General features: G+C 43.9%; 2 protein-coding genes across 6 annotated transcripts in view; both read right to left on the reverse strand.

Annotated features, from left to right (window-relative positions):
- The window catches only part of SLC1A2 (solute carrier family 1 member 2), an 87,933-nt gene extending 77,933 nt beyond the window's left edge, over positions 1-10,000 (reverse strand). For 2 of the 3 annotated variants that reach the window (XM_021402984.1, XM_021402983.1), the window contains exons 1-2: positions 9,366-10,000; positions 7,578-7,785 (exon numbers count right to left, since the gene is read on the reverse strand). Coding sequence is in view for 1 of the 3 variants with exons in the window: in XM_021402982.1 (XP_021258657.1) it covers positions 9,366-9,382 (17 nt within the window). In the remaining 2 variants the exon portion in view is untranslated. The remainder of the gene's footprint in view (positions 1-7,577; positions 7,786-9,365) is intronic. The other variant, XM_021402982.1, reaches the window with a different exon arrangement.
- Positions 12,445-24,936, reverse strand: part of PAMR1 (peptidase domain containing associated with muscle regeneration 1) — a 55,815-nt gene continuing 43,323 nt past the window's right edge. Inside the window, exons 7-12 of one of the 3 annotated variants that reach the window (XM_021402235.1) lie at positions 23,250-23,420; positions 20,457-20,669; positions 18,788-18,854; positions 16,435-16,667; positions 14,753-15,048; positions 12,445-13,495 (exon numbers count right to left, since the gene is read on the reverse strand). In XM_021402235.1, the coding sequence (XP_021257910.1) occupies positions 12,959-13,495; positions 14,753-15,048; positions 16,435-16,667; positions 18,788-18,854; positions 20,457-20,669; positions 23,250-23,420 (1,517 nt within the window). In that variant the 3' untranslated portion in view covers positions 12,445-12,958. Of the gene's footprint in view, positions 13,496-14,752; positions 15,049-16,434; positions 16,668-18,787; positions 18,855-20,456; positions 20,670-23,249; positions 23,451-24,936 lie in introns of all 3 variants that reach the window. The other 2 variants (XM_021402234.1, XM_021402236.1) reach the window with 2 other exon arrangements.

Below are 24,936 nucleotides of genomic sequence, written 5' to 3' on the forward strand. Positions count from 1 at the left end.
AGTTGTTCCTCTCTTCCTGTCCTAGATTGCTGTGATATAAATAGCAGCCAGGTGTTAATTAATTCCCATATGCACGCCTGTGTGTGAGCACCATGGGCTTTACCCGTATGCGCTTCTAAGGGCAAACATTTGTCAGTTACTCCTGGAAGAGCCGTTCTCACACAGATAAGGAGCCAGATGCTTAATTAATGAGACTGCTTTCTGCCTCAGACAAAGCCTGCTACACTCGTGGTAAACTCAGAAGGCTCTGCTTTGCTGCTCACAAGCAGCTTACACACGCACACATGTGCCTTGGGAGCCCAGCAGCAGCTTGCCTAGCAGGGACCACTTACCTGAGGGTCTCGCCGACCAGGCAAACCCGCACTAGAGCTATGGAGGCACTGCACGGAGGTTGCAGTACTCTGGGTATTTGTGGTATAAGTGAACTCAAAATAGCTGAGGCTCAAAGAGCACTCTGGAGACCTTCCAGTGCAATCCCGTACCCCCAGTTAAGTGTTACACATCTTGGGTTTTTTTTAGATTAAGGAAGATGTAATCTTTGATGGCTGGTAGTTAAAAATCACAAATGTTGTCCCTAATTTCCACACTTTGGAAGAAATAGCATTGACCTTTTTTCCTTGGACTGAGAAGCCCGTTGAGAAACAGGCTTTCAAACTCTGTATGGACCTGACCTGGGGCATGAAAGGTAATGATGCCTTCCTCCGTGCTAGCCCAGGTCATCCGTACTCGCACTCCGCTGCACTCAAGCTAATTAACCTGGCTAAGAGGCAGTCATTAGCCTGGATACAGTGCTGGGTTAATACAGTTACACCACCTTCAGGATTTAAACTGGTCCCTGATAATGTTGCTCCTCCAGGTTGGAAAGGTGCACCTGAGGCTCAGCCAGCACCTCTCAGAGGGTGCTGCACCATGCCCACTTGCCCCAAGATCCTCCTGCAGGCACAGGCAGCCTTAGGCTGACATGCAGTAGGGGCCAGACATGCTGCGTGGACAGCAGGAAGTGCATCAGAAGCTGAGCTGTGCATGTGACTCATTTACCTGTGATCTCTGCCACAGCCGCCATAAGAAAGCAAATCTCCAAGATCCAAGGTGAATAACAGGAGGAAAGTGCAACAAACAGCTGGAAAGGCAAACACTGGGTCTCCTGCCTTGGGGCAGACACAGTCCGTGGGCCTGCAAGCCATGCAGTGTGCCTGTAGGAGGCCATCAGTAGACAGGAGGTGCATTTATTCGTAGGTTTGAAGCACAGACTTGGCGGTAGGGCTAAAAGAGATTAACCTGGGGTGGAGGTACAGGGACAAATGACTGCATCAACATTTCTGGCAAGCTCCAGGAGATTTCACTGTTACCCTCTCTAAGCCTTCTAGTATGAGACTGGCCATCATCTCATCCACAGATTCTATACTTGGGTACATCACCGATTATTCTTGTAATGCCAAAGGGATGATTGATTAAATTATTAAATGGATTAAATTAAATTTGCCTCAAATTACCCACTCCAGAAGCACTGCCTGCTGCCTTCTTATTGGGGGATGTAAGAAGAAAAAGCTCAAGATGGAGCTCCAGGACCCTGATTTTGTAATGGCAGCTGCATCCTTCCCCCCTACCCAGCAGACAGGTAACCCATGCTGGTTACCAGCATGATGGTTACCACCATCAACAACCAACACAACAAACCTGCAGCTACGAAAATCAACACCACAAAATGCACTAACTATTATTGAGAGTGATATAGAAGAGGTTCGGTAACTTTGAAAGCAAAACCAGTGAAGCAGCAGAAGTTCAAACCAGATATGTATTTGTATGCATCCAAAGAAACCTTTTACTCCATACTAAACAGAACCGTACTGAAACACACGGACCTGGCAAAAACTTCTCAAACGGCCGTCGTCACAGAGTACTTTGGTGAATCTTCAGTGTCTACTGAGTGGGATAGAGGAGTATTATTAAAAAGATGACACGGAAGCCACAAAGGGCCAGAAATAACAGAATAACAAGAGAAAGTGTAGGTATTAGTCCACATTCAAATGGTAAAAGAGAAAGTTAAAAGTTGCTGTGGAAATGCAGGACAGTGTTGTGGAATTAAAACACACCAATACAACAGAAACAGCAGCAAAAATCTACTAAATAAATCTGCTGCAAAAAGGAGATGGTGTCTAAAATTAAGTAATGAAGCATGTACACAAGCACACACAACTATATATGGATAGAAAAGTTTAAATACCTACAGTAATAGACTAGTGTTTAACTCATGTTTTGAGAAAATAGCAATAAAGGCTACAGAGCAGAAAGCAGCCTGGAAAAACTATTGATCTTCAACTTGGTGGTTATATTAAAAAAAAATATCAAGGAAAAGATCCGTTGCAGTCACACTTAAATGTTTTGATTTTGTCAGCAATTTTTTTTTTTAAAAAAAAAAAGCAAAAGCAGGGCAAATATTGCTTTGGTCAACCCCAAATGTTTCCTTTATACACAGTGATGTGTTTTCCTTTCTAGCAGAGTCTCCAACTAGTTCATTTTAGTTTTCTTTTTTTATTGCCTTTTTTTCAGTTGAAAAATAAGTGTGAAATGGAAATGGAAAGAGCAAATACTTCAAAAGCTGGAACCAAGCATTTGTATTTGAAACACAAAAACTAAATACTTTAAATCTTTTTATTCCCTTTGTACCTTCCTTTCTTTTAAGCATTACAATGAATTTGATTTCTCAGGTATTTCAGTGAACCTGAAATACCATGTTTTTGTGAATTTCATGCCAGTCTCCCAAGGAACCTGTAGTTAGCAGGAGTGTTCCTTAATTATTCTGTGTTTGGGTTCTTTTTTGACCTTCCTTGTAAGGGTCCTCGATTTCTATATAAATGTTAGAAAATACGGTCTTTGAATCTCATCTGTTATCTTTCCCAAGCACTGCGACATGTATTGCAGCTAATTGTCTTAAAGCTTTAAGTACACTGAGAGGCTTTGAAATTAATATAGAAGTAGGATTAAATATACAAGAGCACACTCATTTTTATTGCTTTCATGCCTCTGGAAATAGCATTTTAGCTTAACGAGCTGGAGGCTAAAAGTGTCAAACATTGTACTGACTTGGCAAAAGAGGAGCTTTCATTAGCAGATGGACAATAGCAGAGATGATGGATTTGACAGATCCATCCAGCGTTTTCAAGAACTCATTGAATTAATTGTTCTAAATAGTGGGTATTGCAACACGTTGGGCTAGGGAAGGGAATTAAATCACACAGAATGAAAAGTTATTAAATGAGAAGGCAGTGAAGACAAAGGTCCACTTGTTAGCGCTGCACCGAGAAGGAGCACTCCGGCAAAGCACGGGCCCAGCCTTGCTTCTGCATACAGTGAGGAGGGGTCACAGCCAAGCCCTGGAGTTCACAGTCCTGAAGCCTTCTTCAAACTGTTTAACTGAAGCTATAGATTGGCTAAAACCAAGCATACCGTGAAGATCCATAGACTTGTCCCTCATGCATACACACAACTGTAACCCCTGGCCAATGTGGTAAATCCTGGCAGGTTCACACCTGGACACAAATGAGGCCCCACGGTGTCAGCACACAGGGTATCATGGTCTAAAAGCGTATCTGCACTTTTGTGGGAACCTATACGCACTTATTTTGTCCATGCCTCATCTCTTACAAAAGCACTCTTGCTGAACAGTTTTATATTCTCATTTCCTTCTTCCTGGTACAACTAAGGAAGTTGTTGAAACTCGAATACCAGTGCACAACAGAAGGAACAAAAGCAGTACTAGCTATTTAAAGTCTTCTAAAACTGTTCTTCATTGCCCATGTCATAAGGTGTAAGCTATAAAATGCACTATTTCACAACTTAAGCCAAGAAATGGATGACTCATGTCAAAATTAGCTCTATGAATGTCAAGCTGGGAAAGCAGGGACTGAAAAATGTGAGGTCTTCAACGTGATGTTAAAATCTCTGATTTCCAGGAATACTGAGGAGAGTGTTTCTAACAACAGCACATCAGGAAATATCAGGCTTCAGCTGAGATTTCACTGCCTACTTAATGTTGGCATGCAGAGACTACTGGTCACAGGTGATTGCTGGAAGGAATGGATATCTATGCAGGTGGAACAGAAAAGAGTTTTTATAACAATATTTTTAATGGAAAAACTGTGACCCTTCAAATACTGCTCATGTATTTACAGTTCTTAGCAGTCCTGGTTGGGATCGTCAAGGGGAAATGGAAAGATGAAGAAGAAAATTAAATGAAGTAACTTGCTAGCGTAGAAATACAGTACTTCTTCACAAGCGGAATTCTTAGTGCACTTGCTCTTATACATCTGCACATATGTTCACGAGGAGGGTGTATGTATGTATTTGTTCATCTCATGGAAGGCTACAATGAGCTGAGACTCAGTTTGAAAACCCTAGACATTTTTAAGGAACAAGCTTTGTATATCTGATCCAATTCTCTAATCCGCTTCTCCCAAAAAGTTTAAAATGATTAAACCCTATAGACTTTTTAAGAAACATTTTAGCATTTGTGCCTTGTGTCTAGAAGATGACTTCTCTTTGAAAATGTAACTCAGGGCCAAACCAAAGACTGGGGTCATAACAACTACCGTGTCATCAGATTCGTATTAAGGAACACATGTTATCTTCTATAGAGCCTCATTCTATTTCACTGGAATTGATGAGAGATTTGCAATCGACAACAGTGAGATGATGTCAGAGCCACAGCTGATACGTCTGATTAATAGGCTATGGCCACTCCATCTGTCCCACAAAATGTCTGAGAAAGAGTATAGGATAAAACATCTCCATCCTGAGTTGGTACTGCTCAAATCCTGCATAAAAATAACAGTGAGAGCACTTGGAGGATTTAATCCTCTGAAGTATCCAAACATTTGTGCCAGCACATTTCATCACGTTTCCATTTTGAGTTTTGTGGGTAAATTACAGAGTAAAAATTCAAATGACAAGAAAACTGTGGGTGTGCTTGTGTACACATAGTGGCAGATCCTGCACGCCCACTCTCCTACGTAGGTGCCTGAACCCTACCAAGAAACGCAAAGCTAGTTTTCCTGACTCAGGGAGGTGTGTCCCGTTGTCTCCAGGCTAGGTGTATAATACAGGTTGGCAGTCTCCCTTTCGGGCTTTGTGTTGACAATCCAGCAAATGGCTTCAGGGCTCCTACTCCAAAACCACCACAGCCACACGACTGAAACACTAATCCAGTATAATAAATTCATTCTCAAGGTTCAAATTTGCTCAAAAACTGTTGACAGGCAACTCGCATACACAAGGCTGGACGCTGGGTAAGGTATTTACTCTTTGGGCCTCCCGTGTTAACTGTATGTTGAACTGACAAACAATCATCTTCTCATAGCTAGATGAAAACACGTATAAAATCCATACAGTATGTTGTGGCTAATTTTGAAGAAAATAAATTGAATCGTGATAAAAGAATAAAGAGAATCATGATAAACTGAATTATGGAATCATCTGATCTGGACTGAATTCACATTGTGTGGTGGTGAGGTGTGGCAGACAGACTGTATACCTGCCTGTGGAACTGTAGCTTCAGAGACAGTGAAACCTGGGCTAAAGAGAAAGCGTCTGTAGGAAAGAGAAGAAGCAGTCAAGCTGTGAGAGGAGGAACAGACCACCACTCAGTTGTTTTTTTTCCCTGTTAACTGAGTTAACAATAAAGGCAAACCTAAAGAGAGGGATCTCTGTAGCTTGCACACACCGCATTTGTGACTCCAAACAGAATGGGAACTCTGCCTCCAAGCCATTGCATATTACATAAACACCATTTATAATAAGCGTACATAAAATTGTGAAGCACTTACATCTGTTTCACTAATCAAATCATGATGCTAAGCAATCACCCAGAGACTCCTGTATTTGCAAACACCGTGATGTTTGCAGCGTCCTGCCCCCCCTTCACTACATTTATTCTGTAGCAGGGTCTGTACCCACACGCACATGCACACCTGCCAGGCACCTGTGTACCACATGCCCATAAAGATAACATCTCTGCTACTTACACCAACCTGCCCTGGACTGTTCTCTGGCACTATGACCAAACGGAATGAGGAGCCCACATCTGTGTTAGCAGCCTCTCTGAAATAAGGGGATGGCACCCAAATGCCCATAGTGGGATGAGCTGCTGCCCAGGCAGTTCCCGGCCATGCCGAGGACCCAGGCGGGCTACCCACCCGTAGGGCTGAGCTTAGCACCCAGACACCTGCAGCATCCCTAATTTATAGCCATAGATGCAGTGACAGTGTCTCCTAGTGGCTGCATTCTTAAAGCAATACATTCAAACCCAAACTTCACGCCTCAAACTCACACTCTTCAAAAGCACACAAAATACAAAACTGTCGCTAGATTTTTAGAGCGCTAAAATACCATCACTCATAGAATCATAGAATATCCCAAGCTGGAAGGGGCCCACAGGGGTCACTGATTCCAACTCCTGGCTCCACATAGGACTACCCAAAAATCAGACCCTACGTCCACACCGTCCTTGAACTCCAGCAGCTCTGGTGAGCCTGTTCTTTGCCCACCACTCCCTGCTGAAGAACCTTTTCCTGATATCCAAACTGACCCTCCCCTTTTTACCCACTAGAGTGGGTAACAAGGAAATAGCTTTATCACTCAAGGTTCAGTATCTGATGATTAAATCACAGGGTGATTTAACATCTAAAATCTCTCTCTGGGTTATGCAAATATGTTTAAAAAAAAAAAAACTGTAGCAATGCACTGCATTATTTCCTTTTGAAACAGCAACACTGAAGAGAGAGGTGAGAGCCATAACTCAGGGGGAAGCAAGGTGTGTAGGCAGCGTCCATCTCGTTTAACCTTTACATCTTAGATCCTGTAAAAGCAAAGGAAAGGCTAAAAAGCTCTGCCACCTTCAGGCGGAACCAGTCAGCCTCCAGAGGTTCTACCTGAGCAATGTGCAATGGACAATGTGAACAGACGTTGCTGGGTCTCTGGACTGCACTGAGGACTCAGGGAAGGTGATCGTGGCAGACGGGGATGCTTAGACAAAGAGCATGAACACAAGCAACTCCAAACAGCGCCAACAATTGCTTCCAGCCCTTCTTCCCTGAACCTTCTAGCACCACCTAAACACCCAAAATCCATCCCGGTAATGAGATTGGTACCAGGGCATTTTGTGATAGGAGGACCTCTCAGTCAAGGTAAGCGCGTTCCTCAGTGAGGCAAAGCGCCAGCAGCTGGAACTGCAGCGAGGTAGACCCGCAGCCCCACAGACCTGACCTTGCCACGTCAGGGGATGTTCCCTTTCTCATTTTCAGGTGATTGTAATTTCCCATTGTCCACATTTTCTTTCTTGGAACAGGAAGTTTTGGACGGCAAATTTCCATACAGGGGTAACTTTATGTAAACCACACTGTTAGAGGAGAAAATAACACACTGCAAAACTGACTGCGGTTGGAGTTGGTCTATCCCAACAAAACAGCAACTGTACTTACTACCAACCGCAACTAACACTGCCTGAGCACCACAGAGCCGCCAGATGCTGTTTGGGCACACACACAGCCCATCCCACCTCTCGCAGGGGTCTCTCCGTGTACCTGTGTGTGCCTGAGACACACCGCGCTGCGCGCAGCAATGGGCACTCTCTGCCACCTGTCTCTTTTCCACTGCACCGGCACCGATGGAAAGCCTTCCTCGAACAGCCCGGCTGGTCCCGAATTTGTTTCCCTGATGGTCCTTACGATGCCTGAGCTCGCCGGCCTTAATGCCAGTATGTAAAGCTTATTTCTCTCCTCAGCTTCTCACCTGAGGGGGGGAAAGATGACAATTCAGGTTCTCAGCAGCACAAAGGGATTGACAAGAGACATACATCCCACTCCACTGGTTTCCCTCAGCTGCAATTGGGCACCAGTTGAAACACACCAGGTAAGAGCACTGGCCTGTCTTTGTCTCAGTGAGTTTCCTAAAAAGTTTGAAAACAAGGACTAAACTTTGTGTTCCTTTCGTCACGCTGACCATTTAGCTCTGTCCGATAAGGACAGCAATATCACACATCTATGGAAGCCTCTCTAATTCTGGTGCTCCCATCTCCTTTAGCCACCTGCTCAATCAGCTTCTCTAAAGTGCATTTCTCCTTCTGTACATGTTACCCCCTAGGGTGGCAGACCCCCTGCTGCAGCCCCCTCTCATCAGGTCTCTTCCCATTAAACCTTGACACAGCAAACCCCTGGCCCCATAGCCTCCCTCTTTGGGATGGAATGGCGGGCAGCTGGAGCGTGCCGAGCAGAGTGGGATCAGGTAAGGAAGCAGAAGGACACAGAGCCACAGCCATGGGATGCAGATTACTTCTGAACCTCTTCAGCAAAGCTCCAGCTCTGGGGCCTGTCCCGTTCTTGAAGAACCAGTGCTGGCACTCCCACGCTACCCTGCTCCAGGCTGGCCGCTCTGCAAGGAGCATGTCCCTTTGGCCGTGTAGGTGATGGGATACCTGTGTGCACACGCCCCAGCCATGTGCTGGTAAATCCCCTCCATCTCTGTGCCCAAGAGCCACACCAGCCATACAAACAGAACTTGCTCTTGCGCCCTGTCCTCAGAGAGTCCCATCCAGAGCAGATCACGCTGATACAACCTGACAACATCCAGGGATAAAGAGGAGGCTCACACCAGACACAGCCTAATGCTAGCCTGTATTAGAAGAGGGCAACCAGAGATCAGGGGAACCTTTTCTTTCCTTTCCCACTACCTGCAAAGCGAGCCAGCCCCAGCCCGTGCGAGGACCCCACAGCAGATCCTCGTGATCCCCTGTTGTGGGACAGACACGCAGGCAGGAACACGGACAGGGATGGGGACAGGTCTCTGTCAGGGCCGCTGTCCCACCGGGCTCTGTGCCTCCCCTCAAAGCCTCTTGTATAACCCTTAGCCCTTCCCAGCATCTCCCTCGCTCGAGCTGCAACGCGTTTGGCACAAAGCTGCCGAATTGCAAAACTCCTGGAGAAGTTAGATCCGCGCTATGCCTTCCCCAGGGCCGGGCAGGGACAGCTCCTGGCTGGTCCCGAAGCGCGGGCCGCGGTTATGGCGAGGAGGTGCCCCGCACCCCGCGTTCCTCGCGCCCGGCTCCCCAGGCAGCGCTCCGGCAGGTGCTCTACGCTCATTTGCCCTCCGGGGCTGAAAGAAAGAAGCGACGGGAGAAAAACCAAAACCTGCCCAGCGGCTCATACGTGAATTCCCTTTCCTCCTCTCCCTTCCGAACGCGGCTGTCCGCTCCTCGCTGCCCAGCGGCGGGGCCGAGGGTTAACAATGACACAGCCGACACGCGGCTGCCGCAGACGCACAATGCAGGACCACCGGCAACGCCGTCCCTCCCTCCACACCGGCGCTCCCCTCACCCTTCCGTCGACGCCATGGTCCCGAGAGCCCCCCTGTCTCCTCGGCAGCCCGGACAGCGGGGCTGAACGGCAGCGGCTCCGCGGATGCCCCTCTCTCGCCTCGGGGAAGCGGCGCGCGGTTCCTGGTAATCCTCGGAGCCGCGCCAGGCGGGGACCGGCGGCTCCGCTCGGCGCCTCCCGCCCCGCCACCGCCACCTCCCGCCCGCCGAGCACTCCGGCCGGGCCTGGCGGGGCGAGGAGCCGCTGGCAGCGCTGCGGTCCCGCCGGCCGCCTCTCGCCGCGGGGTGTGCGCGTGTGCGCGTGTGTGTGTGTGTGTGTGTGTGTGTGCGTGTGCGCGCGCGTGTGTGTGTGTGTGTGTGTGCCCGCCGAGAGGTGGGGGTGACTTCACATCGGCGAGGCGCTGGCTGAGGCAGGATTGGAAGGTTTAGCCTTCTAGCTGTGGATTTGCCGTCTATCCCTCTCTATTTTAGGCAAGGGCTGACATCACCGGCCGCCGGTACTCCTATAAATCCCCCCAACCTCTCGCTCAAAGGACAGAAAGGAAAGGGGAGGGGGCAGCGAGCTCCTCGCAGGGGGAGGGCCGCCCGTCGCCGCTCACTACCTGCCCCGCTCCGCGCCGCTCGGCGCCGCGCCGCCCTGCGCTACCCGGGCTCCCGCCGCCAGGGCCCGCCGGGACCCCCGGGCAGGAGCGGGCCGGGCCGGGCCGCCTCCCGCCGCCTCTCGCTCCCCACCCGCCCGCCACCGCGGCCCACCAGCCGCGCCCAGCGCCTCTCCGCCGCGCCCCGGACCCGGACCCCGGGCCCCGTTCCTCGCTCCCGAGCGATCCGCCCGGGCCGAGCGGGGCTCCGGGCCGCCCGCCGGGGGACGCGCAGAGAGCGCCCGGGACCCGGCCCGGCGGCGGCGCGGTGCTGCCCCCTGACGGGCAGGCGGCGGCGGCGCAGCACCACCTGCACGGGAGGCCCCGCGGTGCCGCGGCGGCCCGATGCGCTGCGCCGGGCTGAGGGGCGCGGGGACGGCCTGAGGGCGGCCGGGCCCTGTGCGGGAGCGAGGGAGGCTTGTGAGGCTGCCGGCCCTGCGGGGCTGCTTACACCCCTCCCCAGCCGATGTAGAGGTCCTCACCTGTATGAAAGGAAGTGCTTGAGGTAGTTTGGCATCTTAAAAATAGGTCCTTGACCTCTGAAAGAGGTGCAGGCACAACTGTAGCAACCTCCTCCCGCGGTAAGCCTTCACTCACTGTGATTTTCATCCCACAGAGTTTCAGAAGGATAAACTTTGGGGTGGTACACAGCCAGTGAACAGCAATGGTGTTGCTGCCCAACACAGCACCTCTCAGCTATTTGTTGCCAGATCTGTAGCGACTGAAAGTAAACGGTGATGGCACTGAGGCAGAGCTGGAGGATCAGTAAATGCTCACCGTGGCCGATTGGCAGTAAAAGGAGAGGAGTGAGAGCTCAGACTGGAATTAATGCAGACTTCTGCAGTTCCATGTGCCTAGCTCTCTCCTGGACAAATCACACGGGATGAAATATTCAGGGCCCATTCTTCTCAATCACAGCAGCTGAAGAATAATGCAAGGAAGAGCAGGGCAGGTACAGTGCCACAGCTGAGGAAGGCACCAGCTCACAAGACCCTCATGATTTTTCCATTACCATTAGGGTGTCAAAACTCTTATTTAATGTAATCGTGGAAGAGCTTTAAGTAGGCAAGCCACGCTCCAATAAACAATTATATTCCTTTCTCCTTCTTTCATTTCATTCATTGTTAGAAAAGTGTTAGAAAAAAAACAATGTCTTGACCTTTTGCAAATTTACCCTCAACCTCCTTCTGTCAGGGGGAGTACCATACATTCACTGGAACGTTTTCCTCCCAGTGGAGGAGTGAAACACATCTGATTTTTCATATTTAATTCAGAATTTTTGCTGTCATACCGTTTGTCAGCCAAGCACAACCTCTTTGGCAGTAGGAGATAGACAAACAACATAAAGTAATTCACTTCAGTTGTAGCCCTTAAACTAAAGGGCTTAAACTAAGCGCTTAAGTAAAACCTGGTCCTATTGCCAGTGAAAATAAGGGTAGTGCAAAAGCATTCAGTTCTTCTGCCCAGGAAGGGAAAAAGGAATTACATGGAACATTCACCTGTACTAGTTGCCCATTTAGCAATGATTTGCACATTCAAAAGTAGATGGGAACTACAGAGCACAGAGAAACTCTGAACAAGATTTCACAGCATCAGAGAAATGGGAGTTGGAAACAGACTTGTCAGCTTCTAAGAGCTACAGCTATAGCATAAGCTTTGGCAGAACATGACTTCAGGATCCAAGTCCTTGGTGGGAATGCTAAGATCTTTCATCAGATCTTCCAGTCCAACTGTTGCCGTGACCTGGTTTGGGCACCGTAATAATCTGCAGGTTCTACAAATTCCAGTGTCATAGATGAATTATCTATGATGGGAGGCATTCCTCTGTCCGCCCTCCTCAACTTTTTCATCTTCCATCTTCATTCATGACTGAATAGGGGAAAACGTTTTGGTGAGAGAGAAGTGGTTAAGAACAATGGGGAGACCAAAGTCTGTTCACTGGACAAGGTGCCCAACAGGAGAATCTCACGCTTTGATGTCAGAAAATCCAGGCAGGAAAATTCTCTGCTCAGCGTGACACCTGGCCATAATTCTTTACCTTGTTGCACTTCAGGGGAGTTATTTTGTTACAGAAGTATGTGAGCAGATGGAAACCAGAACTTGTGCTGAGGTTTTCAGAGATCTTTGAAATAATCCATAGGGGAAAAATGTTTTGAAAGGCGTGCTTCAGGTTTTCATCCATTCAGAATAAAAGGTGGGAGAGAACTCTCTGAGTAGTTTTCATTGCAGTGGTTCATGCACAACAATAGCATCACTTGGTGTATGAAGAAAAGAAGGTCCTTGTTATTTATGCAGCAATTGAATTATGTGCTGATGCTACCTTTCAGCGTGCATGAAGAGCCTCAGTGAGAGTCACATGCAAACAGACAAGGGCAATAGAGAGTCCCTGGGGTGCAACACAGATAAAACAACAAGAAATTTAAATAATGTCAGACATGGGTGTGTAGGTTAAAAAAACAAACCATGGTTTATTTAAACGTGTAAAGTACTTTGGAGGGAAAAAGATTACATTGTACTATGGCAATAGAGACAGCACATACCATAACAAGCTCATCCATCATAAGGAATTCAGACTAGTCTTTGCAGCCTCCTACTCCTGTCAGTCAGGCTGACTTTTGGGAGAGGCTTGCCAGTGACTTCTCTTGGGGACTCCACACTACAGATTAATTTCAGTCACAATTTGCTGTCCTGTATCTGTACATCAGATTCGGGAGCAGGGCATCACCCTCCCACCAGGGGAGACAGGTAAAAAATGGCAAAACTTCCCATGCACGATGACATTTAGTCATGAATTGAGAGCAGCCTGATGGAGCATCTGATCCTAGGACAAATTACCAGGGTGTCTGCCTTAACCTTATCCCAGACGTGGCTCATCACTGGGATAAAAAGCCTAAAGCAGCCGAGACTGTGAGAAATACCATGATAATTATAAAATGCTATTTCCAGACACAGCTTTTTATTTCAGGTTCTTTTCAATCCAGTCTTTGAAAGGAATCACTTTGGTGTAACCGCTGTAGAGTTCTAGGCTGCAAGTTTTATCATAACCCCAGCTCACTAATCCCATCAGGTGCCACCTTAGCTCAGGAGATGCTTTTCCTGGTAAAGTTATGGCTGCAATCCCACCAGTCTCCGCAGGGCAGATACTCGAAAAGGCTGTGTGGTCCTGTTTGGCACAGAACATGCTGTCAGTGATGCTGACCTGTATCCCATTATCCTCATACTGTTGCTCACACAACAGTGAGTCCACCATCTGAACAGCTCCCATGCGGATTGTGTCATTCTTGTATCCAGGATCTTTAATATCAGCCAATACCTTCCAGCCAGTAACCATTATTTTTAAATCCTCTGTGGATGAAGTCAAGTCGTGAGAAGATGCCAAGCAAATGGGTTGAACACGACTGCTGATTCTGGCTTTGTCCAAAAGTTTTATGACAGCTATGTCAGAATCAAGTAATATGGGGTCGTAATTGGGATGCACTATGATGGCAGAAATCTGGGGAGGAAACAGAACAGGAAGAATTGTAACATTAATAGCAATGGAAAATCAGCAGCACTATTTCCATACTTTTACATTTTAGTTTGCATTCCTCACCTATCCTCTCCACTTCCAAAGAGTTCCTTTACCTTAGAGCTTGCTCAAATGAGAATCATAGAATCATAGAAACCTTAGAGTTGGAAAGGACCTCTGAAGGCCATCTAGTCTAAACATGAAACACGCAAAGAGATCATGCATCTTCTGTTAAGAACATGTTTGGTGGCTTGGTTTTCAAGCCAGTTTCTACTGCTTGAAAATCCTCCTAATAGAATACAGTCAAAGACATTTCCAGCAAAATGGGGAGTTAATGGCCAGTTCCTGTGCAACCTACTGTAGGGAGCCTGCTTCAGCAAGGGGGGTTGGACTTGATGATCTCCGGAGCTCCCTTGCAACACCTATAGTTCTGTGATTCTGTGATTCAGTAATACAATGTTGGGGCCAAACATTTAATGCCAGCTACTTTGATGAAACACTGCAAGAAGGAAAAGGATTCCTAATAAGAAATATTGTCTAAAAATAATGTAATTAGGAGGCTCTGAAAAAGCTGGGATTAGAAAATGAAAACAAAAATAAAAGGGAAGGATGGGAATCAAATTAACTATGATTTCTTGGATAAAATCCATTAATTAACCCATGTATTCCCCCACTCCAGAAAAAGAAGCACAACTAAAATTGCTATATTTCTCCTCATTTTGATATCTTCCTCTAGTTTTACTTGAAATAACAAACCACTCTGGCAAGCTGGAGGTGCTATTTTTGGAATTGAATTCAGATACAAACTTCTTTTGAGTTTAAAGATAGATAACCTTGGGACAGAGGTATGAAATGTTTTAATGGTGCCAAACCAGGATCTAGAGTACAAGTGTTTCTTTCATAAATTATGCTAATCACTTTTGACAGTAACTGACATCTCCTTTTTTTCAGGCAATATCGCTAAAAATGTCATGGCCCAAGAAGCCTGAGTTATTTTGTTAGTGATCTGTGTTAGGAGGGAAACATGCTAGTTGGACAGTGTCAGGGGAATTTTATGCACTGCAGCATGTCCCCTCCTTGTGCCATGACAGTCTGTCAATTGATTCTCTAGATACACATTTCAAAGAACAGTGTGTGAAACAATGCATTGCCCAAAGGATAATCTTGTTCTCCCCGTACAAGATGAATGTGATCAGCATCTGCCAGTGCTCATCATTTTCTGCTCCCAGCAGACTAACTCACCCGCAGGTTCTGGATGGTCTTTTCATCCCTGTCATCATCTCTGTAGAATTTCCCCAGAACCACCTTGAGCTCTGCTGTCTTGAGCACGATGGTCTTGCCCAGGTCAGTGACGCAGTGAGCTGCCACCACTACGGTGCGCTCATTCACCAGGGCCCCGCTGCAGATAAGGATCCAGGCCCCTTTTTTGAGACTGTTCTCCTTCACACCATTAGCTGTCCGATAGATTGCCGCTTGCCAGGGCCACCTGGTAGAGGTCACAGCCTTCTGAAGAGTGATGTTTTCTGCTTTTCCACAGACTAGGGAAACATGAACCAAGAATGAGGCGACACCTCTTTCCCATCAAATAATCCAAATGTCATTCTCAATTCCTGCTTAGGATGTACTAGTGTATGGGAACTGTTGAGTCACAGCCTGAACCACTGTTTGAGCACCTGGAGGAAAGACCCTGTCAGCCTGGAAGCACAGGTGAAGGCAATTCACTGTGCGACCAGAAGGGGTGGAGTCAGGCTCCACCCCCCCTCTTAGGCCTCATTTAAAGACTGACTGCCCCGGAGGTAGGATCTCTTTCTGGAGATCCTCTGTGAGCTCAGCATCTTCTCGTTATGGGTGAGTGATCTACTTCTGTTGCTTTGTAGTACCTTTCTATTGTGCTGGTCCTTCCAGCTCTTTTGTAATGCCTTCTCCATTGTGTTGATCTTTCTGATTGCTACAACTAGAATGAACCAAACTGCAATTGTTAGCGTGACGGAGAGCTTTCTAATAAGCCTCTATCTCCAACCTGCAAATCTCAAATTTAAGAGTATTTTGTATAGCTTAAAAAAAACCACTTTAGTTCTTCTTGTTATACTCTGAATTCCTGGCTGTAGTAGAAATGTAGAATTAGCACTTGAGTAGGTGAATTTTAAACGTAACTTTATCAAACTGCATTATACTGAGAAAACTACATAAAGAACTAGAAAGAACATCCTTGATTCTTGCTTATAATAAAAGCCAGCAGTGTACTAAAACCATTCCAGGCAGTCACAGAGTAGTTGTGCTGCTCTGAAACCAGTCTTATCACAGCTGTGTTTGTGCTTATGAGAACAGACTTGCCTTGTAGCAAAACTTTGAACCAAATATGCATAAATCAATACCTATCCAAAGCAAAAGGTGTGCCCTGTCCTAGGAATATATCACTACGAGTCAGACCTAGGTTAAAATTTCCTGCATTCGGAAAGGTTTTCTTACACTTTGCACTATCAACCCTTCCTTAGCAGACTATGTTAAGGGAAGAACCTCTTCAAAATGCAGGCCCTCCATTCTATTTCTTAAAGCTTGATGGTTTTGTAAGCTGTGTACTGAAGTACAGAGGTGAAAGCAAAATCATATTTGCAGTAATAATACAGGAGAAGTAATAGTAGGAGCACATTTTCAAATCATGAGGGAACCACATTCTACCTTTGCTCAGTGAAAGAGTAGAAAAGTTGATGGCAAATTACATTGCTAAAAGCTTGATCCTTTACCATCACCTACAGAAATTCTACTGGTGGATAAAAACAGCTGTCTATCCTCTAGGCTTTATTGCTCCTATCTCCCACCTGTGAGTATACACTGCTTGCATTCCCTAATTATCTAAGATGAATACACAGCTTGTTCCCCCATCTGCCAAGAGATGTGTGCATTTTTTTCCCCTGGAGACTCACTTGGAATACACACAGGGGCCCTTCCACTCCATTTTCCTGTCTTCAGACAAGTCCTCCTGCTGCTACCCAAGCGGCGGTAGAAAGGAGAAATGCATTCATACTGAAGCTGAGTGTGTAGATGCTGGTACCCTGGGGGCAGGTCTCCAAATGGCAGTGCTGGCTTCTTGGTTGGGTACATTTCAAGCTTTTGCTTGCTAAATGCAGATGAGTAAAGCTGATGCAAAGGTGTTTCCCTGTTTCAATGAACAAAGAACTTGAGGTCAGAATAAAAACATGACGAAAACTATTATTTCCATAGCTTTATCATGAGCTGTTTTAAGTATCGTTTAAAAGCACAAGCAGTTTGTGAAAGAGAAGGCAAAATATCTTTCCAACATAGTTTAGCAATATTCCCATTTACAACTCAGCCATTTTATTTGTATATGTGCATATGTTTATAACTTGTATAACTGCTTTACTACTACTTGTATCTCTTTTTTTAACTTCACAGTTTCTGGATTATATCCAGTCGACTCTGAATGTAGAATAGTTTTTTTTCCACAAAAGGTCTGAAACACTCTGGTTTTAAACAGAAATTACACTAGTAGTTGGTGTTACCATAATTAATTCTCACTAGAGAGGAGTTAGGCACATCTTTTCTCTGGTGAACATTTTAATAGGCAGTATTAGGAATTGATTCAGATTAAATCATGTTGATAAAGTTGCTTGATTTAGCAGTTAATGGATAATTACCTCACCACAGAGATTTCATAACTGCAATAATAACTAAGCTTCCATTTTGAAATTGAACTGATTAGCTGAAATGTGACATATAATTAAAGAAATAAATAGATGCACTGGCCTGGATATGGATCGTAAACTTGATGACAGTAATACTGAAATCTTCATCACTTAGGATATATCCTTTGCTCTAATGGTTAAAAGCACATTTGTACACAAACCTATTTACATCTGAAAAATTTTAAAAAAGTGAATTTCCTTTTCTATTTCCATTATTGCCTGTATCCAGAAAAGCCATAAGCATACTTTTTCACAGGGAAGTTCCATTTTTGGTCCAAGAGAGGCTGCCTCCATTATACAGAATCTGTGAGGAGTGCTTTGCTGAGTGCTGTCACACCATGTGAAGTTATTAAGAACAAGAGCAACCACAAGCTTCTTGTACTTTAGAAGAAGGATGAGAGCCGCTGTGGTCATGCTCAATCTTCCTAGTTCCATTCCCTATTCACGTGTGACCCTGCAATGTTGCATTATCCACACTTGGCCTATCTATGAAGTGTAGAACATACTTCAAGGCATAAAACTAGTTCACATATATGAGATGTCATCACGATGCCGTGCAGATGGGAGAATGGATGTACTACGATACAGCTTGCATTAATATCAGATGTTTACAATAAAAAGACCTCTGTTCAAAAGTGAATCAAGAAATTCAAGTAAGAAAAATCTCTTGATGATTATGAAAGCCTCCTAATGTCATCTCAGGAACATCTCTACAACTCATACACTGCAGCCAGCTGGAGACTGGGAGACTATTTGGGGGAAGCGTGTGCTTCCCTTGTTGCTAAAGTCTTTTTTTTTTTAGGTATCTGCTACTGGCTGTTGCCAGAGACAGGGCATGACTTGAGCTGGACCTTTATCCTGACATGGCTATTCTTAAGACCAAAGATGAGGACAGGTCTTGCACTGCATCAAAAAATGAATTAATCCCCTGGCAAAAGAGCACACAATAAGAAATGACTTCTTGGACAGAAGCTAACCTGAACATTGCAGTTTAACCAGATTCAGATTGTCCTCCATTCAAGAAAGCAGCAAAATGGCCAGCTCAGACAGGGTCCAATCTTTCATTTCCTTCCTCTCTTCCTACTCTGCTTCCTCTTCTTCCCCGTGCTCATCCCAAAGCTAACTTTGTATTGACTGTGCTATATTGCTTTGGGTGATGAAATCTAATGGAGTCAGATTACATTGTCCTTTCACTCCTTGAGCTCTCCCCACTCATTTCTTCAGGAAGGTGACATGTTTTCGTATTTTAAGACACATTACTAGCCCCAGGGAACTGTTCCTCAGACTGTTCCTGTAGTCTGTTAAAAGCTTTCATGCCTAATTCTGGCATGGTCCAGTACTTCACCCTCTTCTAACCGTGCTTTTCTTTCTGGCTGCCTCCTGCAGCTTGCAAACCTGTGCTCAATCAGACCTCCCTTCCCAGCAGCTCTCATTGCTTGGTTATCAGTGGAGTTCACATTGAGCATTTCAGAGGACTGGTTGCTCAATCAGGCTAAGGCACATAGGGTGAAAAGAAGAGGAGGGAAAAGCAATCATTTTTCTTAAAACAGTAGTTGAGGTATTACGTTCTCACCTTGACTGAACCTGCATTGGCAGCACTTTCTGTCTCACCAGGTCAGAGATCTTTGGCTCTCTGCAGGCTAGAAAAAATAAAATATTTCACAGTACTTTTCCAAATTCACAGCTCAAATATTATGGCTCATACTCATTTCCACCCCTTCCTCTCACTAGCAAGAGGGAACTGGATTAAGAAAAGAGGCAGCAAGTTATATGCATTAAAATAAGAATAAGCCCTAAAACATAGAGCTTTAGAAAAATGCTATCCCGAGGGTCTCTAGATCTATTCTATTTACAAACAGGGAAGCAACTCAACATTTTCTGCACTGATCTCTGTCAGCTATCGAAGACTTGTCTGCCAGTGTGTCTGAATAATGGAGTTACAGCACTACAGCTGATGGCTATGAACCTGAATTACGAAACTTTTTGTATAAGGAATTATACAAAAAAGTTTCATTTTCATCCATGTAGTTACAGATCTAATGCCAGTGAGTCAGTGCATGGAGAAAGATGACTGTAATGTCTTGCAGCCTAAGAGCCTGTTTGCATGTGCTCCCTTTGGGAGGAGCTGGGGACTCAGAGTCTGAGGATGACCAGAGAGTTACCTGAATATGCAGAAAATAAGGGAAGTGAAACTCAGGATTTCTAATTTTGGATATTCCATTTATTTGCTTTAAGAGCAGGGTAAAATATTCAGCTTTATCACTTCAAATAACTCCGCTGGGATTTCCTTCCTGCTGCACACAGTGGAAGAAAAGGAATCTTGTGGGATATATTTCATCTATATGTTTGAGCATTCATTTCTGTGAGATTTTAAAAAAAATCCTGCTCTTTGTGGTTACTGTATATGTTAACCTTTATGTCATTATCAAAGTTAACATCAATAAAGAAGCTTTCCACAAATGGAGATGATTAGGTGCTTCAGGGAGAGAGTATTTCCATCTGAAATAACAGAATAAAGCAAATTCCCCAGGGGACAGATATATTTCCTTATATCATCATTACTTCAGTTAACAAAAAAAAAATCCATTAGAATATGTTTCCAAAAATGCTTTGGGAAAATGAATTTGGCAGCTCCCCAGCCCAAATCCCTTCATCCATTCAGGGTTCCAGACATGCTTACGGTAGCCCCAGGTCAACAGCATAATTCCCTTTCCAGCAAAGTATTTAAAGATGTGTTTCAGTGTTTTTGATGAATGCAGATAGTTTAAGCACATCCTCAAGTGATTTTCTAAACCAGATGCTCAAGGCTGCAATCTACAAGCTTGGTCTTATAAACTTTTATGCTCAGGACTGGTCCCACGGACTTTAAAGGGTTGTTAGAGGAGAGCTGTGTCTTATCACATCAACTCTGATGAGGCAGTTATTTCTTTCTATTTCAATTCCCTGCTGATCTTTGATAATGATCTTACACAAATTTCATCCTATAAAGAAGGTAATAAGTTTCTAGGGGAATATTCTTCTCCTCCTTTAAAGGTGGAAACATCTGCTGGAATAACTGGCATCTTCTCTGGCTGAGTTTAGCAGCCAGTAAGAGCTGGCAAACTACCAATCTCAGTATCAGGTGTCAGTCAGACAGTTTATTCTTAGGAAAAATGATTCCTTGGCCAGTAAAATACATAAAATCCAGTAAAAAAAAGCAGCTGTTATGAGTTGTTGGGGGGAAAAAAAAGATTGTAAACTACCTTTAATACAGATTGGCTGTTTCCCTGACCATTCTCCATTGTCTTGGCAGGTCCTCTGTTCATTCCCACTAAGAATGTAGGAGTTGTTACAAAAGAAAGCAATGATTGTGCCAATTTTTGCATAGCGTCCATTCAAGAGCCCAGTGTCTTCCACTACTCTTCTGTAGCCATTGAGTGGGCCACCAGGATCTGAACAGCTTTTTTCATCTAGAACTAACAATAGAGGGAAAAACAGTAACCATTTTATCGAGTTCACACCACTATTTTCACCTATCAGATTTCTTGACATTTCATTCAGATGTTGCAATACAATATATACTTCATTAAAGATGCCTCTCTATGACCCATCTGTCCCACATGACCCACCAGACTTTGAAAAAATCAAATATTTAAGAAGCAATGATAACACAGATGTCTGTTAATAGTACATATTTTGTCTTTGTTGAAAGCATAAGATTCTCAAAATCTTCAAAAGTCCTTAAAACTTGGGTGACAATTCTGAAGAAGAACCTTGACTTTACATGATGTTAATGTCCTATTATCATTAACTGGACTAATTCAGGGGCATAAAAGTATGCACTTAGGCTATTTGCACAAAACAAGCCCTTGGCATCCTTTTCCCATTTCTACACTTTCAGTACTTCACTGGTCTTGGATAATAAAACTAGACTACTAAATTTTGCTTTTATGTTTGGTTGCATTTTGGTCTCTTAGCACTGACAGAGAAATCTCGATAATCCAGGAAAATAAAGGAATTTAAAGAGAACATATATATATTTTTACTGATACTAAAAGTTTAATGTGGAAATTCATAGGCATACTGCATATAAAACCTCTTTTACTTCCTCCTTTCCAATATTTTCCTCTACTTTTTATTTGCTGTTTTGTTTATTTTTCTCACAATAAACTTAAATTTTTGGCCTAAATCTAAATGACAGTATTCCCTTTGTGATGCCTCACTTCACAAAAGCACCAATGCATAGCAAAACACTCAAGTAGTTATTTAAATATCTGTGTAATCGGCACAGCAGCAGCGTATAGGTAGGTATGGCCCTGACTCATTCCCCTATCCTCATGTTTCCAGGGCCCCGCTCAACAAAGCATGTAAGCACATAGTGAACTGTGGTAGTACAAGGTTCAATGAAGGGCATCTGCTCTTAATAGCAGATAATTCAAGTAAATCACATATTTTAGTGCCTTATTTAAAAACATTGGATTTTAGTATATGCTGAAGGTTATATATGCACTTAAATACTTTTCCACAAGTAATACTGAATAAATAAGGAGAGTTGAATTACTTCTCAGCCGGAAGAAAGGGATAATCCAAGCCTCACGTCAGGGGAAGTTTTTTTACTGAGAGAGTGTGAGGTGCTGGAACAGGCTGCCTGGAGAGGTTGTAGATGCCCCGTTCCTGGAGGTGTTTAAGGCCACGTTGGATGGGGCCTTGGGCAATCTGATCTAGTATTTGATCTAGTGGCTGGCAACCCTGCCTGTGGCAGGGGTGTTGGAACTTGGTGATCCTCGAGACCTCTTCCAACCTAAGCCATTCTATCATTCTCATCTCCTTTTCATTTGGCTCCAACTTTCTCCCCTGTACCTCACAGGCTCTCTCACTTGTGAAACACAGACAACTTATAACTTGACAGTAGCTAAAGACTGCAGGAATCACCCACAGTATAATGCTTTATTTGCAAGCCAATTTCTGTACTGATATCTAGCCTAGAGGCATCATGTGATGAGCAGAAGAACTATGTTTCCAAATGTACCTGAGCTTGACCAAGTGAGACAATGAAGGCCTTCTTGTACTTCATCATGTGCCTATCACTAACCTGAATCATAATTCTCTTCTGCCATAATCTCAAGGTTATGATTTTTCAGATAGATTAAAAATAATGAGAAAACATCTGGGAAGGAGAGACTCAAATCACACCACCAACACTTCAGTAACAGCCAAGTCTAAAAACAGATGTTTCACTAGATCTTTAGCCAGAGACATAATGCAGCAGGAACTTATTGCATTTATTCCAATTGGAGGTGTTCTCTCTAGATAGAACAATGCCTTTCCTTGTTTCTCAGATGAACTTATATACAGCTGTTTCACAACACTCCACAAAATTTGCATTGCTTGCCATAGCACACTTGTGAAAGCACTATTCAAATTGATACGAAGTGTTCTGGAATATGGAAATAAAATTGTGCAATAAGAAACAGCTAAACTAAAATTAGTCTCTTTGGATAGGAAGAAGGGGCTTGGAATTTCACAGATGAATCAATATGAATGATAGGTCTGCCATAAGCATGCAAACTTGCACAGCAAGAGTGAGTAGAAGTTTCTCTTTTAATAGTTTTTGCCTAAGATAGGAGTGCTGTTGACATAAGAGTCTATTCTTCATGTGGTAAGCCCCAGTCACCTCAACAGAGAGCACCACACTTCTGCAGAGAAGGTAGCAAAGGTACATAGCAATGGAAGTAGCTATTCATTGATGCACAAAGTCCTTCATTTGATTTTGGTTCTAGAAATTTTGTTTGTGTGTAAGGAGGATATATGCCTTTGAGGAGATAATTTTTCAGTCATATGATTTCAGTTAGACCTTTTTATTAGTATGTCTTGAGGGCTTGGGCTTCAGCAGAGTAAAATAAGAATCCCTACTGCTTCTTAAAGGTGGGATAACACAAGAACATCATGCTAAACCATGGATCTTCCAAATTTCAAGTGAGATTTGGATATTCTAGTTTAATGTGAATACAATGGCTGAAACATTTGATATGAATCAAAACTTAAAGTGACCTTACCACATTCGGGATGATGTGTTGACCAAATCCCATCAAGTTGACAGTAGGCAACACGGCTGCCTTTTAAGCTGTAACCTGCGTTGCACTTGAAGTAAACCTGGGCCCCGTATTTAAAGTCATCTCCTTCCACAATACCATGAGCGGGAGCACCTGGAGTCCTACACATCACCACTGACAGTTCAGATATTTCAAAAAAATCCACTTTATTACAAAAACAGGACTGTGTTAGGATGATTCTTTAGAACACAGAAAAACCAATTAAAATGGGCAGGAGTAAAAATTACAAGACAAGTATATGACAATTTCAGAGAGTTGTTTAGACCTCAGTTCTACACACACTTACATATATGTAACTTTTCAAAACATCCGTAGACCTATTCAGTTCAATGAGATTACTCAAATGTGTGAAATGATCATGTGCATAAGTGTTTGTACCATTACAGCTTTCATTTGTTTAGAATACTGTCACTTGAAGCACCTTCTTCCTGAAGAGAGACTTTGAATTAAGTACCATGCATAGTCAACAGTAAACTTAAGTCCTTAAAAGCCTTATATTGAAATTCTTTCAAATTCTTCTTTCCAAGTTTATATACTTTTTGAGATAACCTCACTGAAATATAAAATCATTGTTATTTGTATAGATCAAACATTACCATAATGACATTAAAAAGGTACCTTGATATTTACCAAACTGTGATATTTATCCTTTCCACAGGGTTTGCTCTATTGGGAAAATACCAAGACAGTGGTGTATTTATCTACTGCAAGTAGCAAATATTAAACATCCTAAGCAAGATTTCTACGAGAACATCAAATTAGCCATACTAAATCAGACTGAAGCTCCATCCAGCACAGAATTCTGCCCTCAATGGCAGCAAATAGCAGATTTGTAAAAAGAATATAAAAACAGAGCAAGCATATAGAATGCTTTCCTGACATAACCTAGGAGTATTTAGCAAGTTGAGGCTCAAAATACATTGGTGTCTTTGGTATAACATACCCTGGTGATTTTTTTAATGTTAATTTGTGTTTTCCAAAGTCAGCTACATACTTGGTGTCATATGCTGTAGCAATGAGTCCTACAGAGTAAGCATACTGTGAAAAATGGACTGCCTTCATAAGTTTGGTTTTCAGCCTGCCACCTGATAACTTCATTTGATGCTCTATTTTCTCCAGTATCAAAGACAAAGAACACCCTTCTCCAGGTCACTTTTCAAGACCAATTTTCTGTATTAAAGTAGAAATAAAAAATTAAATGAAGGAAATACAGGTTCTGGTGTATACACAGTTGCCCACTTCTTTGAATGTCTCTGGCTTTGCCTGGCCACTCATTGTGGAAAACTGCAGAAGGGATTCTGTGCCAGATGTTATGCATATGGGTTTTTTTACCCAGAAGCTGCAGCTCTCTATTGAAGATAGATAGATGAATGCTACCAAGATCATCTCTGCTTTATGTTTTTAGAATTTGACTTCTTTTTGTGTTTTGCCTTGCAGCTACTGGATCTGGACACACAAAGAATGTTGCTTACAGCCAAATTGTGATCTTCACATTTGCAGAGGAAAAACTTTTTGAAGGCCTCAGGCCTGTAGTCCTTACTCACAATACACATGACTGCATCTATTTATAATGGATCACAGACAACTCAATTGTTCACATAAGGAAGAAATACTTGAGTGAGTAACAGTT

This window comes from Numida meleagris, chromosome 6 (assembly GCF_002078875.1).
Source record: "Numida meleagris isolate 19003 breed g44 Domestic line chromosome 6, NumMel1.0, whole genome shotgun sequence".
In the NCBI taxonomy this organism is placed as follows: domain Eukaryota; kingdom Metazoa; phylum Chordata; class Aves; order Galliformes; family Numididae; genus Numida; species Numida meleagris.